General features: G+C 37.7%; 1 protein-coding gene across 1 annotated transcript in view; it reads left to right on the plus strand.

Moving 5' to 3' along the window:
• Window positions 1–7911, plus strand: part of gdap1l1 (ganglioside induced differentiation associated protein 1-like 1) — a 44842-nt gene extending 36931 nt beyond the window's left edge. Inside the window, exons 4-6 of the mRNA XM_020527455.2 lie at window positions 652–746; window positions 3608–3722; window positions 7557–7911. Coding sequence (XP_020383044.1) covers window positions 652–746; window positions 3608–3722; window positions 7557–7900 — 554 coding nt within the window. The 3' untranslated portion in view covers window positions 7901–7911. The remainder of the gene's footprint in view (window positions 1–651; window positions 747–3607; window positions 3723–7556) is intronic.
• The last annotated feature ends 7912 nt before the right edge of the window (window positions 7912–15823 follow it).

The following is a 15823-nucleotide window of genomic DNA, read 5'->3' on the forward strand; positions in this document are numbered from 1 at the left end:
CATATTGGATTCTTTTGACAACTACTTAAGTGAATTGATCATAATCAGAGGACATGGGAGCTTTCGGCTATGTATAATGCTTTTCATTAAGCACAATGATCTGATGAATTGAGAGTAGGTAATGTGAAAGCAACATATGTTTAACAAATTGAAATAGTACCTCATTTTGCATCATATATGATTCTGCTCAGATTAAATATAGCATAAGTTGATATTAATCATTCATATTACTATTTGTGATATGGATGTGTGTCCAATAGTAATTGCAAATTCAGTTCCCAAAGAATAATAGACATTTCATTTGAACATTGTATTGTCAGATAAATTCAACTTGAGTGATCTCTACTGTAACCAAGTTTAGTTTTGGAATTATTGCTAGAATATTTTGCTTAACAGTACACAACTTGATATGAAAGGAAATGACACCAATTCAAATACTTAAGTTTGGTTGTTATAGTGTCCCATGTACAGCTCGGATCTCCAACCTTAGTGGAATCTTCCTAATCAAATTGTACTTAGAAATATGTTTTTCTAGACCAAAAGCTGTACCAGTGGGCATAATTTTTGATGCTTCTGGGTATCATTTTTTTTTCATATTGTACAAGGCATAGTAGATATGAAATCATGTATCTTTAACTTTTCTTCTGACAGGACATTTAGTAAACACTGCTGCAGAACTCATGAAGCTTGACCAAGAACAACCTCAACTCACAGAGCCATATCTTTCCAAACAAAAAAAACTAATGGTAATATAAATACAGTTTACTTTCAACTTGATTCTAAAATGAAGCTGTCAATTTTGACTTCAGGCTAAGCATTCTTGCAGACAAGTTGCCGTTAGACCTGAAATGGAGTATTGGATTATTTGAGCTATAAATTATGTGAAGACAAACTTTATTCTAGTAAAAAATTAAGGATTCCCTGTCTTGTCTTTCTGTCCAAATGAATTAGATGACCAACTTGTTGCACCATTTCTCCTGTAGTATAAATTGGTGTGATTATTTTCAATTTAGCATTCATGCATTTGTCCTGAAAGGAAAGGCAAAAAGTTTCAGCAACAAGTTCCTTTTCACAGCAATACTCTAGTTGTGACCTAAGCAAAATTTGATACAGGCTCAGCATAACTTCCCTCATTTCATACACATTACCTCCATTTTCAGATCCACTAACATCTCCTCCCATAATGAAGCAGGTAATGTCAACTCACAGCAGACACTGGGCAATACGTTGACTTGGGCTGAAAGCAGCAGGTACTTCACAATACATAAATGCCAGATTATCACCATCATGAATGATAGAAGACGCAACCATTACCATACAGCAACAGTAGTAACATCTTGCATTTTGCATAACTCTTTTAATGTAGCAAGAGCAATGGCACTATCATCAAGCCTCCTACTATGAAAATCTTAGCGTCATAGAGTCATACAGACCCTACAGTCCAACCAGTCCATGCCAACAATGTTCCCAAACTAAACTAGTCTTATTTGTCTGTGTTTGGCCCATATCCCTCCAGACCTTTCCTATTCATGAACTTATCCAAATGTCCTTTAAACATTGTAACTGTATCTGCATCCACCACTTCCTGTGGCAGTTCATTCCACACATAAACCACTTTCTGTGTAAGAAGGTTGTCCCTCATGTCCTTTTTAAAACTTTCTCCTCTCACCTTATAAATATGCCCTCTAGTTTTGAACCTCCAACCTAGGGAAAACACCCTTGCTATTCACCCTATACATGCCCCTCATGATCCTACAAACCTCCACTAGGCCACCCCTCAATGTCCCACACTCCAGTGAACAAAGTCCCAGCCTATCCAGCCTATCTCCACAACTTATACTCTCTACTCACGGCATCATCCTGGCAAATTGCCTCTGAACCCCTCCAATCCAACAACATCCTTCCTATAGCAGGGCAACCAGAATAGCACTCCGGAAGAGGCCCCATCAATGCCCCGCATAACCCTGACACAACATCTCAACTCCCACACTCAAAGGTCTGAGCAATGAAGGCAAGCACTCCAAATGTCCTCCTAATCACCCTGCCCACACGCAACGCAAATCTCAAAGAATTATGCACCTGAACCCCCAGGCCTCTCTACAACATTACCCAGGGCCCCACCATCAACTGTACTAGTCCTGCCTCACCAAAGTGCAACACCTCACATCCATCCAAATTAAAGTCCATCTGCCACTCCACAGTCCATTGGCCCAATTGATCAATTGTGATCACTATTATAATAAAGGAAAAATATAACTAAGTTAGCTTTATTAAACCCATGGCTACAAGATGCTAGGAACACTACACTAATTGGTTTAGCCCCCAAACCCTCAAATCCTGTCCACTCCCTGCAAGATTCGAGTCAAGAATGTAATGTAATACTCGTCAGTTGCCAAGATGAGATCATCTACAAAGCACTCAACAAACTGAACATTTTGCAGATTAGCACCCAGTCAATCACCTCCTCAGTTACCGGCATACTCTAGTTGTTGGATAGGTTTATTTGCAGTAACTCATCAAGGTTGTTTTCATTGCATCTCTCCTCATTACAATCTCTATGAATGAGATTGCAGGCAGGAATACCGCAATTAACGCCATCACCTTTGAGGTGTCCTGTACATTTTATTCTCATGACAAACAGATAACAATTGTTGCCTGATCAATATTGTGGAATATAAATCTATCGTAGAAGCACAATAATCACAAGGACTCCAAAAGTTTAAAGGTGAAGGCTTACCACCACCACCGGTTCTGGACAATTGGGAATAGCAGTAAATGCAGCCCTGCTAACATCATATACCATAGGAACAGAAAAAAAGCAAAAACTGTACACTTTGTTTGAAATATTTTGAAATGTAGTCTGCTCAGATTGCAGATGTTTATGATCTGGTCTCATTTTGTCATTACCCAGGAATTTTCCATTGTTTGTTTAATATACTTAGGAATCTGCATTGTGCTGCATGGCATGCCTAACAAATGTTCATTGTTTAATTGAAATATTACATTCTCCATATATGTGCAGGCGGTTTAAAAATGTTGCTTTCAGAAATAAGTTTCAATTTATTTTAATATCAACTTGAAAAAAAATTACTTAGTATATGAACTTGCCTGGTTGTTAATTAAAAGACACGTCCCTTTTGTGCATTACAGAATTTATAGGTTACTTTACAGTAACTGAGTTTTTATTTTAATTTACTAAAGTCACCAAGCAGAGATAATGTCATGCTATTTGTGTTGTATTGTAGTTGCAGTGTCCACAGTAAGTAGTGCCAAATGAAATTTCTGTCTTTAAAACTTTTGACATTAAAATTTGCAAAATAAACTCAAACATTTCACTGAAACTCCAATCTGTTCATAATAATAGAAAATAACTAACTTTACCATCAGCAATCTCTAATATTAAAACTACCACAGAAAACTTGTGGCCAGCAAGCAGGACTTCTTGTTTGTAGGATGAGCAGATTGGTGCTTTTCCCAATTCGATAAGCCTATCAGTAGAAGGCCAATGCTACACTGTATGTTCGCACCACTGGCCATATTGAGCACTGTTCTGTTATTACCAAATAAGATTGAAGCACAGTAACATACTTTTCTCTATTCTTCCCAGGCTAAGATACTTGACCATGATGATGTGAACAATCTGAAGAAAATTCTTAGTGAGTTAGGGAAAGTTTTAGATCAAGTGGAAGCAGAGCTTGAACAGCGAAAGCATGAACTAGCAGGTATGGAGTTATTAAAAGATGATATTAGCAGTGGGTCCGTCATATGTGCTTCTGCCACCCAATGTCTAAAAAACATCATAAATGGAAAGTTGCTATAAAGTTGCAAACATCGGGTGCTTCACTGAAATCTGACTGGTAAAAGACATTTTTTGCTGCTGTTTCAACTCCACCCATCCAATCAACATACACAGTAGTGCAGTAGTAAGGAAGACTTAACGAGATAATTTTCTCCTTTTCGCACCTCTTTACTGAGATGTATTTTCGAGGAGTACTTTTACCCTTTCAGTCCTATGACTTTTAAGAAGAGGGACAAACAGGCTTTCTCGTAAATTTGAATAAATAGAAAGGAATAACATTTACTTTCATGACACTGTACATGTAATTGCAACAAACACCCACTTGACACTCACACAAAACATGTGTACACAAGGTACAAACATGTGAATTAGGAGCAGAAGTAGTCCATTCAGCCGATCAAAGCTGTACTTCCATTTTCTGTGCACCAGCAACTCTGATAATGATGATGAGCCATATTGAAGTGGGGTGAAGTGCTAATTTAATAATGCTGTATAAAAGTCAGCATTTTGCTTCAAAAGGAGAATGACTGTCTAGACCAGATGCTTGGCTTCCCATTCCACTGTGGGTATGCTGACAAACTTGTTACACGTTCAAATCCAGAACTCATTGCAAATTGGCTAAAAGACTCATTAGTAAACCATACAGTAGTCCATTATTTGACACAACTACCTCAGAAATCCCACATGTAGCCAATATTTCATGCAAGACCCTAATAGCTGCATCTGTGTTTGTGGTATGTAACTCTATCCATCATAAAGATTGGTTGACAGCAATGAAGTAAGATTGTCCATCAAACATAAGTAGGTCTACTTGCATCAGTTCCCACAATCTGTTGGAGAAAGTAGCGGGTACCGGCAACTCATGTTGCTCAGTCTTGTGAAACACAAGTTTCACAGTCAGCTATGAGCTCTGCAAACTCCTTTGAGATCTCTGACTGCGACATCAATACCTACACCCTGGCTCCGCACTTAATTATTCTCAAATACCCTGGCATATCCTGTCCAGGATATAGTCTGTCAGTAAAGCTAGAACAACTAATCTTTCATTAAACACCAGTAAGTTGTCTGCAGTAGCGAAATGCTGTCAATATGTTAAATATGTCTTCAGGCAAAGCTACTAGACCTTTTTTGTCTGACCAGTCTTCATCACAAAATTGGTGAGTGACTAACACATTCTCAGATAACCTTTTCTTCCGAAGATATTTGATTGAAAGTGTTCTTGCTTATTGGCCACTGTGGCAAAATTGTATAACTCAAGCAAATTTTCAAATACAGATTCATCATTTATAGTAAGGCTGTGTACTGTCACTCTGGAGAGCACACCTGTGGATGTTTGTAGCTACCTCTACCCATATTTCATTACATAGATAAATTTTGTAAGACAGAATCAGAATATCTGTCACCATAGAAGTATGCTTGTCAAATCTTTCTCATCTAAAAGGGAGACCAGTAATTTATGTTCCATCTCTATGAGCACTGTCAGACCAAGGATGTAGTCTGAAAGTGTCTCGTCCCCTCATAAGACCAAGACAGCCTCCTATTTTTATTCATTCATGGGATGCAGGCATTACTGGCTGAGCCAACATTTATTGCCCATTTTTAGTTGCCCTTGAGAAGGTGATGGTGAGCTGCCTTCTTGATCTGCTGCAATCAATTTGTTGTAGGTATACCCACAAGGTCATTAGGGAGGGAGTTCCAGGATTTTGACCCAGTGACACTGAAGGAATGGTGACATATTTCCAAGTCAGGGTGGTGAGTGACTTGGAGGGGAATTTGTAGGTGCTGCTGATCCCATGTATTTTAAACCCTTGTCCTTCTAGATGGTAGTGGTCATGGGTTTGGAAGGTGCTGTCTAAGGAGCATTAAGTGCTGCTACTGATCGTTGGTGGTGGAGGGAGTGTCGAACACAACCTGGATATAGCATCAGGGGTGGCAAGGGCTCACAATGTAAACTGGTGGAGGACTTCAGTGTCCGTCACCAAGAGTAACTTGGTTGCATCACTTTACGTACGAGACAAAATAACTGCAGGTGAGCTATAGACATCAGCAGATGTACTCTCCACAGTGACAATCGACTGCCTTACAGCAAATGCACATCAGCAAACTATAATTCCCTTTATCTATAGAAAAATGGGAGACGGTGAAGCAACATGATTTAGGAAGGGAGTTCAGGGAGGGGGTTTCAGATAGATTGGACTAAGATCAATAATAGAGAGGAGTGAATGGAATGTGCAAGATGCTAAATCCAGTGGGACAGTGTTTGGGGTTTGGGTGAGAAGAGCTGATGTTTTGACCAGAAGAAATTACAAAAATGCAGAGAATTCAAAAAAGTCTAATCATCCAAAAAACAAACTTCAGGGGCCTTTTTGAAATGGGAGCCAACTCAGGTTAGAGTTAGTCAGGCCCTTAGATTAGGGGTAATCAAGTTTATGAATGATCTGGTTCAAGTTGAGCCACTGGGAAAAGTGTAGAATTTATGGTCAGAAGTTGTGTTCAGTCCGGAAACAATGAGTTTTAAGTTCTGAAAGTTTAGCTGGTAAAAATTACACTGACAGAATGTTGAACGAGCAGCCTAAGAGGTTTGAGGTAACAGAGAGCTGAATGTGGTTATACAGCAGTAGATCGAGTTACCATGTGAAAATTGACACCATATCTGCAGGCAACAACACCAAGGTATAATATGCATAAGTGGAGAAGGCAGGGCTGGATCCTCCTGGACCCGAGAGCACAGATACAGAACTAGATAAAAGAGGCCACTGCCAAAGATGCATCACCTATAAATGGATATATGAGTTGAACCAACCAAAGGCAGGCTCAGCAAGCTGCATAATGGAAAACTGGTACTGGAACAGGATATAGGATTAATTATATTGAAGGCTGCAGTGAGATTAACAAGGACAGGAAAGGATAATGCACAACAATCACTGAGAATGAAACTAATTTTGCTGTTCATTTTCTTTAGAGTTAGGAAAGAATCCACAAAAGGTGGAGGTCACCTCCACATTACATTTGATCTAAGTCAGATGGCTTACTTTACAACATTTGATAAACAGCACACAAAGAACATATAAGTAATCCCTTCCTAGCACTTCATCATCAGGACTGTTGAGGCCCACCCAGAAGAAAACAAATTCAAAATAATTGAACTCACAAGAATGTTTACTATTACACCACTAGACTGGCTGTAAGACCCTTCAGAATGTTTTATCTTGTTAAATAAGGTGAAACCATGTTTTTACTGGCATGCTATGTTCATAATTACTTGTAAAGACCTTCATTGACTCAGCAAGAACTTCAATTTATTAAGTAACAAGTTTTTCCATTGTTATAAAAAAAATCTGTTTCATTTTAAAAGAATAGTTTATGATGATTTTGCTTCTATATTAATCCCAACTATTAATTTCACTATCAGTAAAATTAAAAGTGCCAGAATTCGAAGAATTTTATTTCTTACTTTGTTGCCTGTAAGAATGCTGCCTACCTGTTTGATGACATCACTGTTGCTGGACACCTGGAAATCCGCTGACCTGGTACCAGATGCACCCTGATATTGGGAAAGGGGAAATCCACACCTCAGAAATTGCCTCATGTTTGTTGGCAGCTTACTTAAAAGACATCAAAGAGCATTGCGGACTGTGAAATACAACTTAGTAACTTCTATATTGTTTCTTAAAATGATAAGCATTTTACAAGACTGGAATATTGAAAAATTTCAGTGCCACATCTCAGGCAAGACTTTGCATCCTTTGTTTTCCAGGACAGAAGTGTGAATCGTGGCTTTGTGGATCAGTTTTTACCTTAGCGGATATCTCCCTTGGAGCAACGTTACACCGCCTAAAATTCTTGGGGCTCGCTAAAAAGTACTGGGGAAATGCAGATCGACCCAATTTAAAAGCATATTTTGAAAGAGTGCAGAAACGTACTGCATTTCGAAAGGTTTTAGGAGACATACATACCACATTGCTGTCAGCTGTTTTGCCTAACGCATTCCGCCTTGTGAAAAGAAAACCACCTTCTTTCTTTGGCGCCTCATTTTTAATGGGAACCCTAGGTGGAATGGGATATTTTGCTTACTGGTATCTCAAGAAAAAGTATATGTAAAGGAGTAAATGTAATTCTGCGGTCCGTGTAATGTGTGATATTATGGAATGTTTAAAAAAAGTGACTAATTTCAGTAGGTGAATTCTGTAGTACTGTTTACATTCCATGCCATAGAATGGTATGTTATACAGCACATATTCTTTAACTGCTGTTTCTTTTTTTAAAAATGCATAGGTTTAGATTTCCCATGCAGATTGCAGGCCTGACTTTATCAGGCAGCGTAAGTACCACCAGATAGCAAAGTTAGAAGTGAATCAACTGACAGTTAGGAAATTGCATTGTATATTACATTTTAAAAGCTAACAATCCAGCAAAACTCTGCCCTGTTGATAATATTTAGAAATAAACAGGCTCTGGGGAGTTGGACTAAAGCCAATTTTCATGAGACGTATCACTGACTTCTACCAAGTCAGTCTGCTCAAGTTGTTTTATGATCAGATTTATACAACTCACGTCGTTCCAACCATATTTTCTTTCTGCTTATTTTAAGTTTTAACTCTGCTTTGAGAGGTGTTAATGGATATTTTTCCAAATATACATTTATTACTTTTGAACAAATTATGAATGTATTTCATACTTGCAAAGGCTGAAGTTAACATTCATAATTCAGTTAAAAAAAAGAAGTGCACTTACTTGACATTCAAATGGAATTTTAGTTTGAAAACATGTCAATACTCCCTGTTCAGGGTTTCTTTAGGATCATTCTCTAGTTCAGCGGAAGCTACACAATCTGCTCTTGGGCCTTTCTGAGTCTGCATTCAGTGACTGAAGAGCAATAATCATCATGTGAATTTTCCAGCTTTTCTTTTCAGTGGGGTATATGTACAGCTAGCAGTTCTACCCTACATCCCAGCTGAATTCATGAGTTAACTGTATCGTGATTTACATGCAATAGCTTATTTTTCATTACTCACTTCTCGTTACCATAACGTGCTGTTTATTCAGACATTTTTTTTTCTCTTTTCTGGCCTTCGCCTATATTTTATCTACTTTGCTCCCCTCTTTCCAAAGGCAGCAACTTCATGCTGAGACATTGTTCCACATGCATCATTATTCCCTCATTGCCTAACTGAAATGACTATTCATGATTTGCAAGCTAATTAGCAAGTACTGCCAGGATATTGGCACAATCCACCACAGCCAAATATGAGCTCAGATTCACTTGACATCCACACACTAAACTATTTGGAGTGGAAACTTATTGAATACTCCAGGGATGCAGAGGCCAGCATGATATCTGCCCACTGCCCAAAACAGAATCAGCTGTCAGTAGAGATCATAAATTTGATAGATTTTTTTAGAGTCCATTCTTCACTAATAAAACAATGCATTTAATTAATCTGTCACCTGGGGGAACTTAAATCAAACATCCCTTCTTAGCCATTTTATTTTAAGCTAAAAAGTAGAAGAAAATGGATTTGTAGTGGCCAATCCCAGCCCACTTGACAAATTGTATGTAATGAGGTGACTACTTTTAGTAAGGTCTGTCATTAACATCAAAGTCTAATTAGCTCAATATATTTTAAAACATATCTGTTGAACACAAAAAAAAACCATCTATAAATTCCATGTCCATTCTAGTGCTTTAAGTGCATACAAAAATGATCCCTATGCAAAATTACATGCCAGCATGCTAGTGGATTTGATACAAGCCCTAAGAAACCTACACAATGCTTATTGATGATAACATACATTTCCATAATCTGTATCATAATTCAAACCATGTGCATGCCCAGATTTGTGTACAGAAACTGTATAGAGTCATAGAGTTTTACAGCACCGAAACAGAGCCTTCAGTCCAATTCTTCCATGCTGACCAGATATCCTAAACTGATCTAGTCCCATTTGCCAGCATTTGGCCCATATCCCTCTAAACCCTTCCTATTCATATATCCAAACAGATGCCTTTTAATTGTACCCACCTCCACCACTTCCTCTGACAGCTCATTCCATACATGTACTACCCTCTGCGTGAAAAAGTTTCCCATCAGATCCCTTTTAAATCTTTCCCCTCTCACCATACACCTATGCCTTCTAATTTTGGACTCCCCTACGCTGGGGAAAAAGAAACACCTTGGCTATTCACCCTATCCATGCTCTTCATGATTTTGTAAACCTCAATAAGGTCACCCCTCAGTCTCCAACTCTCCAGGGAAAAAAGCCCCAGCCTATTCAGCCTATCCCTTTGGTTCAAATCCTCCAATCTTAGCGCCATCCTTGTAAACCTTTTCCGAACCCTCTTGAAGTGTAACAACATCTTTCCTATAGCAGGGAGACCAGAATTGAATGCAGTGTTCTATAAGTGGCCTCAACAATGTCCAGTACAGCTGCAACATGACATCCCAACTCCTATATTCAATGCACTGACCAATGAAAGCAATCGTGCCAATGTCCTCTTCACCAGCTTGTCTACCTGCGCCAGGGAACTGTGCACTTACATCCGTAGGTCTCTTTGTTTGGCAACACTCCCCAGTTAACTGTACAAGTCCTGCCCTGATCTGCCTTACCAAAATGCAACACCTCACATTTATCTAAATTAAACTCCTTCTGCCAGTCCTCCACCCATTGGCCCATCTGATCAACTGTTGAATGTGAAAATTCAGAAGGCAGCAATGAAACCAGGATTAGAGAACGTTTTCAGCTTTTGTTCATATTTTATGTTAGTGTCCTTAATAGGGTCCCTGGATAAGAACCATAATCTACTCCACTTTTGCCTGATATTTCTTTGTGCAATCTGAAATGTTATCATCCCTATGAAAATGTTCCACAATGAACACAGCTGAGCTTTCTCTTAGAAGGAAAATGGCACATGCTTGAAATTTCTCAATGAGAAAACAGAGTGGTTCATGGCATAAAATTGTAAATATCAAATAATCTCATCAGTATTTTAACATGTTCCCTTTGTAGCATAGCAGTTGTGGACATAAGTTCTCACGTTCACATTCTAATAAACTGAATGAAATTTTTATTTAGTTACATCACAGAAACCACAATTTTTTACTTAGTTACACCACAACTAGTTACATCACGGAAACTACAAAGTCATCCCTAAGTGGATTGCCATTAGGTATTGTAGAGATGTCAATTCCTGTTTCCCCAAACACTCCATTGAGATGGTTTTAAAAAAGGAAGAGCTTTTGACATTGGATGGTCCTGATCAGAACAGTGCATTCTCAACACTGATCAATTTTTGCAATGTAAAATCACCCAAATTTTGTTGCAGTTTCCTTTCCTAGTCAGAAACTGAAATAATAAATATTGGTCAAAGTACAGCTCTTGCCTTTTACAGAATTCTGTACAGGTTTTTAAAAAAGTGAACAATTTAAGCAGTTTTAATACTTTAATCTAAGTTTGCCTCTACTGAAGATTTCAAACAAGTTGCTTTCCTAAACAAGCCACTGTATCTTCCAAATTTGACTTTAATATAGATGTCACTACCTGATGTAGGAGGAAGGACCTCATCTTCAATGTTTACATCAGGAATCTAGCCTTCCTGACAATACAGCAGCCTTAAAACATACGCCATCAAAATGATATCTTGAACATTTCTTAAATAATACATTCTCTATTTGATGGTAAATTTCTTTTAAAGAAATCAAAATGTAATGTGCCAGTGTTTCAATTTACTGGTAATAGTGTGAATAGACTGATTATTAGTTCCAGTTTCTCTTTCCATAAGATGAAGAATTGTGTACAAAAAAAATGATAGTTTTAAAACCAGTTAGCTAATTAATGGATTTGCCATGAATTTGTAGTATTTTGTTTTGCCCTGAAAGAAGCATGTGTCTTTTTTAGAAAACACAAAATAAGTGATGGATTGAATAGTAAAGACACATGCCTGAGGAAAGAATATTACATGTGCATAACATTTTACATTTCAGAAATGCATTTTCAAACTTGCTGTAAACTCTAAATGCAGTGCATACAGGGCAAAACATCATAGAGTAACATAGCCAAACATGAGCATGCTTATATTTTGCTTTGTGGAGCCATTAGAATTTACAATAGGTTTGGCAAATTCTCTGGTTGTCAATTGCATTTGCCAAAATCATCCATAATGTTACAAAAGTAATAGAATACAAAACCATTTTAATGTAGTTCTTAGCTTTAAATAACCCAGAATAACAGCATTACACATTTCAATCAATCTACCATTAATATGTGATGTAAAATACATATTCACAAACTCTGCAGTTGACGATCAGTAAAATGAATAAGAAAATAGTGAAAACTGCTCATTTATAACAGTGATTGTTTTATTGGACTATCAGACCAGAATTTACCTTTTTGGAAATTGCATCTGCATTCATAACAGAATTTATACATCCGTAGTCTGGCTTGTGGTCACTGATTGAAGGACTTTCTTCTTGTAAATATCAAAAAGAAACCACAAAATAATAAAATAGCACTTTTTTTTATGTTTGTATTTTGAAGCCATTGTCCATTCTCAGTTCCTGAATGCAGGTCAGTAGCTATGAAACAGCAAACAACATACCTGCAATGCCAGTTTCCCACCAAGTTTCCAGTGCAAATAAAGAGCCATTCACAAATAATTCAGGATTGTATTCACATCTAATTGTCTGACTATGACATCAGGACTTGATCTAGATCTTAATAAATGATTTAGTGATCAATGTCATATATGACTAAATACTGAAAATTTCAGTACTGAATGTACTGTACTACTGATGATATTCACCTTGCAAACATACTTCATTTCCAGTCAGATACTGAATTGTAAATGATTTATAATATACAATGTATGGCAATATGAATATTATTGTTTTACTTTTTTTGTGATGACAGGTTAAATAAATGAATGGTCACCATATTTTGGTAACTTCTAGGCAACAGCATTTATTAGCTTCACGCAAACCTTTTAGAGTCTTGCAAATGGTCAACTGATAATTTATGTCTTGCAGCAACACTGCTGCCTTATTTTGTATTCTTCACTCAAGATAAAATACTTAATTAGCAGTAAGATCATATATTAATGTTCTACCCAATTATCAGTTCCTTTCCACATAAAATAAAGCCAAATGTATCTTCTTGTGCAGACTAATTTGGTAAAGGAAATGAGCCGAGGAGCAAAATGTTACATAAAAATCACTGTTTAAAAATGTTGTATGTTTTATTGTGGAGCTTTAATGTTACGGTCGACCCACATTAGCCAGTTTCGTGTGAATCATCCCCAACAAGTTATTGTGGCTGTGGGCAAGCAGTGTTCCAGCTGGAGTCCCCAATTCACCAATTCTATTAATGCTAAATGCTGTTCAACCTAATTGCAGTTTGCATAAATGCCACCACTCAGAGACAGACTCATTTAAAGGGCCCCTCTGACAATTCGCAAATTCTGTGGTGCACTGCTGCCAATGGGCAAAGAAAGGATGAATTGTCATTTGTCTTGTTGACTTTCTATCTTCAGTTTGAACTAGAATCAGGGAGGAAGTGAGTGATGGCAAATGGAGTAGTTGTGTATGAGCGGGAGGTACAATGGCAGCGGTGTCTGAGAGCTAGGGGTCTGAAGATTGCTAATGCTAAGGGTGCAATAACGCAGAGTGAAAAGTGTTTTGGTAACTGTCTTCATAACTCTGTAGGCGAGGTTCAGTACCTCAGTCACGCTCAATCTTATGAGGCAATGCCGACTAAGGCTAACCATGGCTCTGTGAGTATGTGTATGTAAATGATTTGTTCTCACAGTGGGGTGGATTTTATGGAGGGACATATATGCCCTCAGAGATAAAAGTTGCCCTGCACATCACTAAATGTGGCTACCCCAGACTGATAACATGCTATTCTAAATAACAAATGTATTTTTAGCCAGCTGGCACATATTAATATTTAGAAGATCAAACCACATTATAACTATACAATGTCTGGTCAAGTTTACAATTTCTTTCAAAATGGGAAGGGGGAGTAGAAGACCAACAAGATGTACCAAATTCTCAGTGATATCAGACGACTTATTCTAGGTTAACTACAATCATTTTAAAATTTTTCAAAGCTATTTTATGATGTAACCCCTTACATATCCTCCAGATATGCACATCCTACAATTTTTGAATAAACAAAAATGTACCTCAATACTGTTACAAATTGTTGAAATTGTAATACAATTGCAAAGCTAATGAGACTTTCACAAGCATTGTTTTAACAAAATAGATATGTATGAACAAAATCAATGTCATTTAAAGATCTCTTCCTTCTGTCCAGAATTCACAACACTCTGTAACTACCCCCTCCTTTTTATCTTCTACTACACTAATTTTCTACAGTACAGCTACTCTCTGGTCATAGTTTCCAGATATCATCAAGCAGCTATCTTTCATCCATTAATCATCACCTCAGACAGGAAACATGGTCAGCATGGACAAGTTGGGCTGAAGAGTCTGTTTCTGTGCTGTATGACTTGTCAAGGCTATGTGATCAATTGCAAACTAATTGTGGGGGAACATTGAGCTGGTTTCCCAACCCCTACTGACTCTGCCAATAGCTGTTGGTGGAAATTGAAGCAAAGACTAAACTTTTAGATTAGACAGAATCATTTTTAAAAATGGGGCATGCTAATGATATATGCATGGGTGCAATATGTTGGCCATAATGGATCTTCAGTGCCAGGGGCAGTATGATTTTGTTCATGTTCAGAAAATGAGGTTTCTGGGGTTGATGTTTGGTGCATTCGACATTCATATGTGTGTTGCACCTTTACCCTAGTAAAATGTGCTACAGTTCTACAAGGAGTGTAAGCACTTCTTCCACTGTCAAGGCAAAAATAAAAGCAGATGATTAACAGCTTAGTCAAAAACATTGGACTTAAGTAGGATCTTAAAAAGGAAATAAAGAGGGAGGCAGAGGTTTGAATACAGTTTTTCAGAGGTTAGGGCCCCAGGGTAGAAGGAGGTACAGTGACAATAGTTGAACAAAAATGTCAGAGATGTTCAAATGCCAGAATTGGAAAAGAGAGATCTAGACATAGTGCAGAATGGGAGAAGGCAAGAGTTAGGGAATGGAGATGTTAATCTAAAGTTTTGCTGGGTTAGCTGAAATTAAATTAGAATGACATCAGGTGAAAACATATGAAACCTGGCGATGATCTAATGGTTAGAAAAGTCACTGATTTTAAAATGTTTCTGTGATGCATACACAGACAATGAGTGAATGAGACTTGGTATGAGCAAATTGGCCACAACACACAGCAACAGCAGGTCAAGAGGTTGTTGGATTGTACTTTCCAACATGTGGTCATCCAATAAACAACAAGAAACATCAGATGCAAAGAAGATTCATGTAGATTTGAAACGTTAACTCTTTCTCTCTCCACTGATGTTGCCAGACATGCTGAGTTTCTCTAGTACTTTGTATTTGCACTAGATATTAAAATACTTATATTGTGGCTTCATATTTAATCATTTTTAAAATACTTTTGCTTCATATTTAGCAGCTGAGTTTGAAGGGTCTCTTATTTAAGCAAGGCACTTCTTGAAAGTCCTGTTTTATGATAACTGCTTATTTCCTGTAGAACCCCTGCCTGGGTTTACGACTTTCAGGATGCAGCATCTATTTGGGAGATTGTTTGGATTTTTCAGTTGTTGGCCAGCCTTGGGAAGGGGAAAAGCTTCCGAGCTCAGCAGTTCTGTTTTTGGAAAATATGTCTTTGTGGGCCCAGTGTGGTATTTAGAATATTGCTCCTGAAAAGTATCCAGAAAAACCTTGAATACCAACACAGCTTATTCAAGAAACATGCTAAAATCTTAGAGACAACTGCTTGTGTTTGGTGACATCCACATTTATGCACCAGAACATCAGACTGACATCTGTCTGAACGTCACACATCTCATAGCTTTTATTTTGCCTTCAAGATCGAAGATTTAAACAAAAAAGTTCTTTTTCTTCTACCAAAGTAAATTACCACAGAAAGAAACC

This window comes from Rhincodon typus, chromosome 19 (assembly GCF_021869965.1).
Source record: "Rhincodon typus isolate 14 chromosome 19, sRhiTyp1.1, whole genome shotgun sequence".
Taxonomy (NCBI): domain Eukaryota; kingdom Metazoa; phylum Chordata; class Chondrichthyes; order Orectolobiformes; family Rhincodontidae; genus Rhincodon; species Rhincodon typus.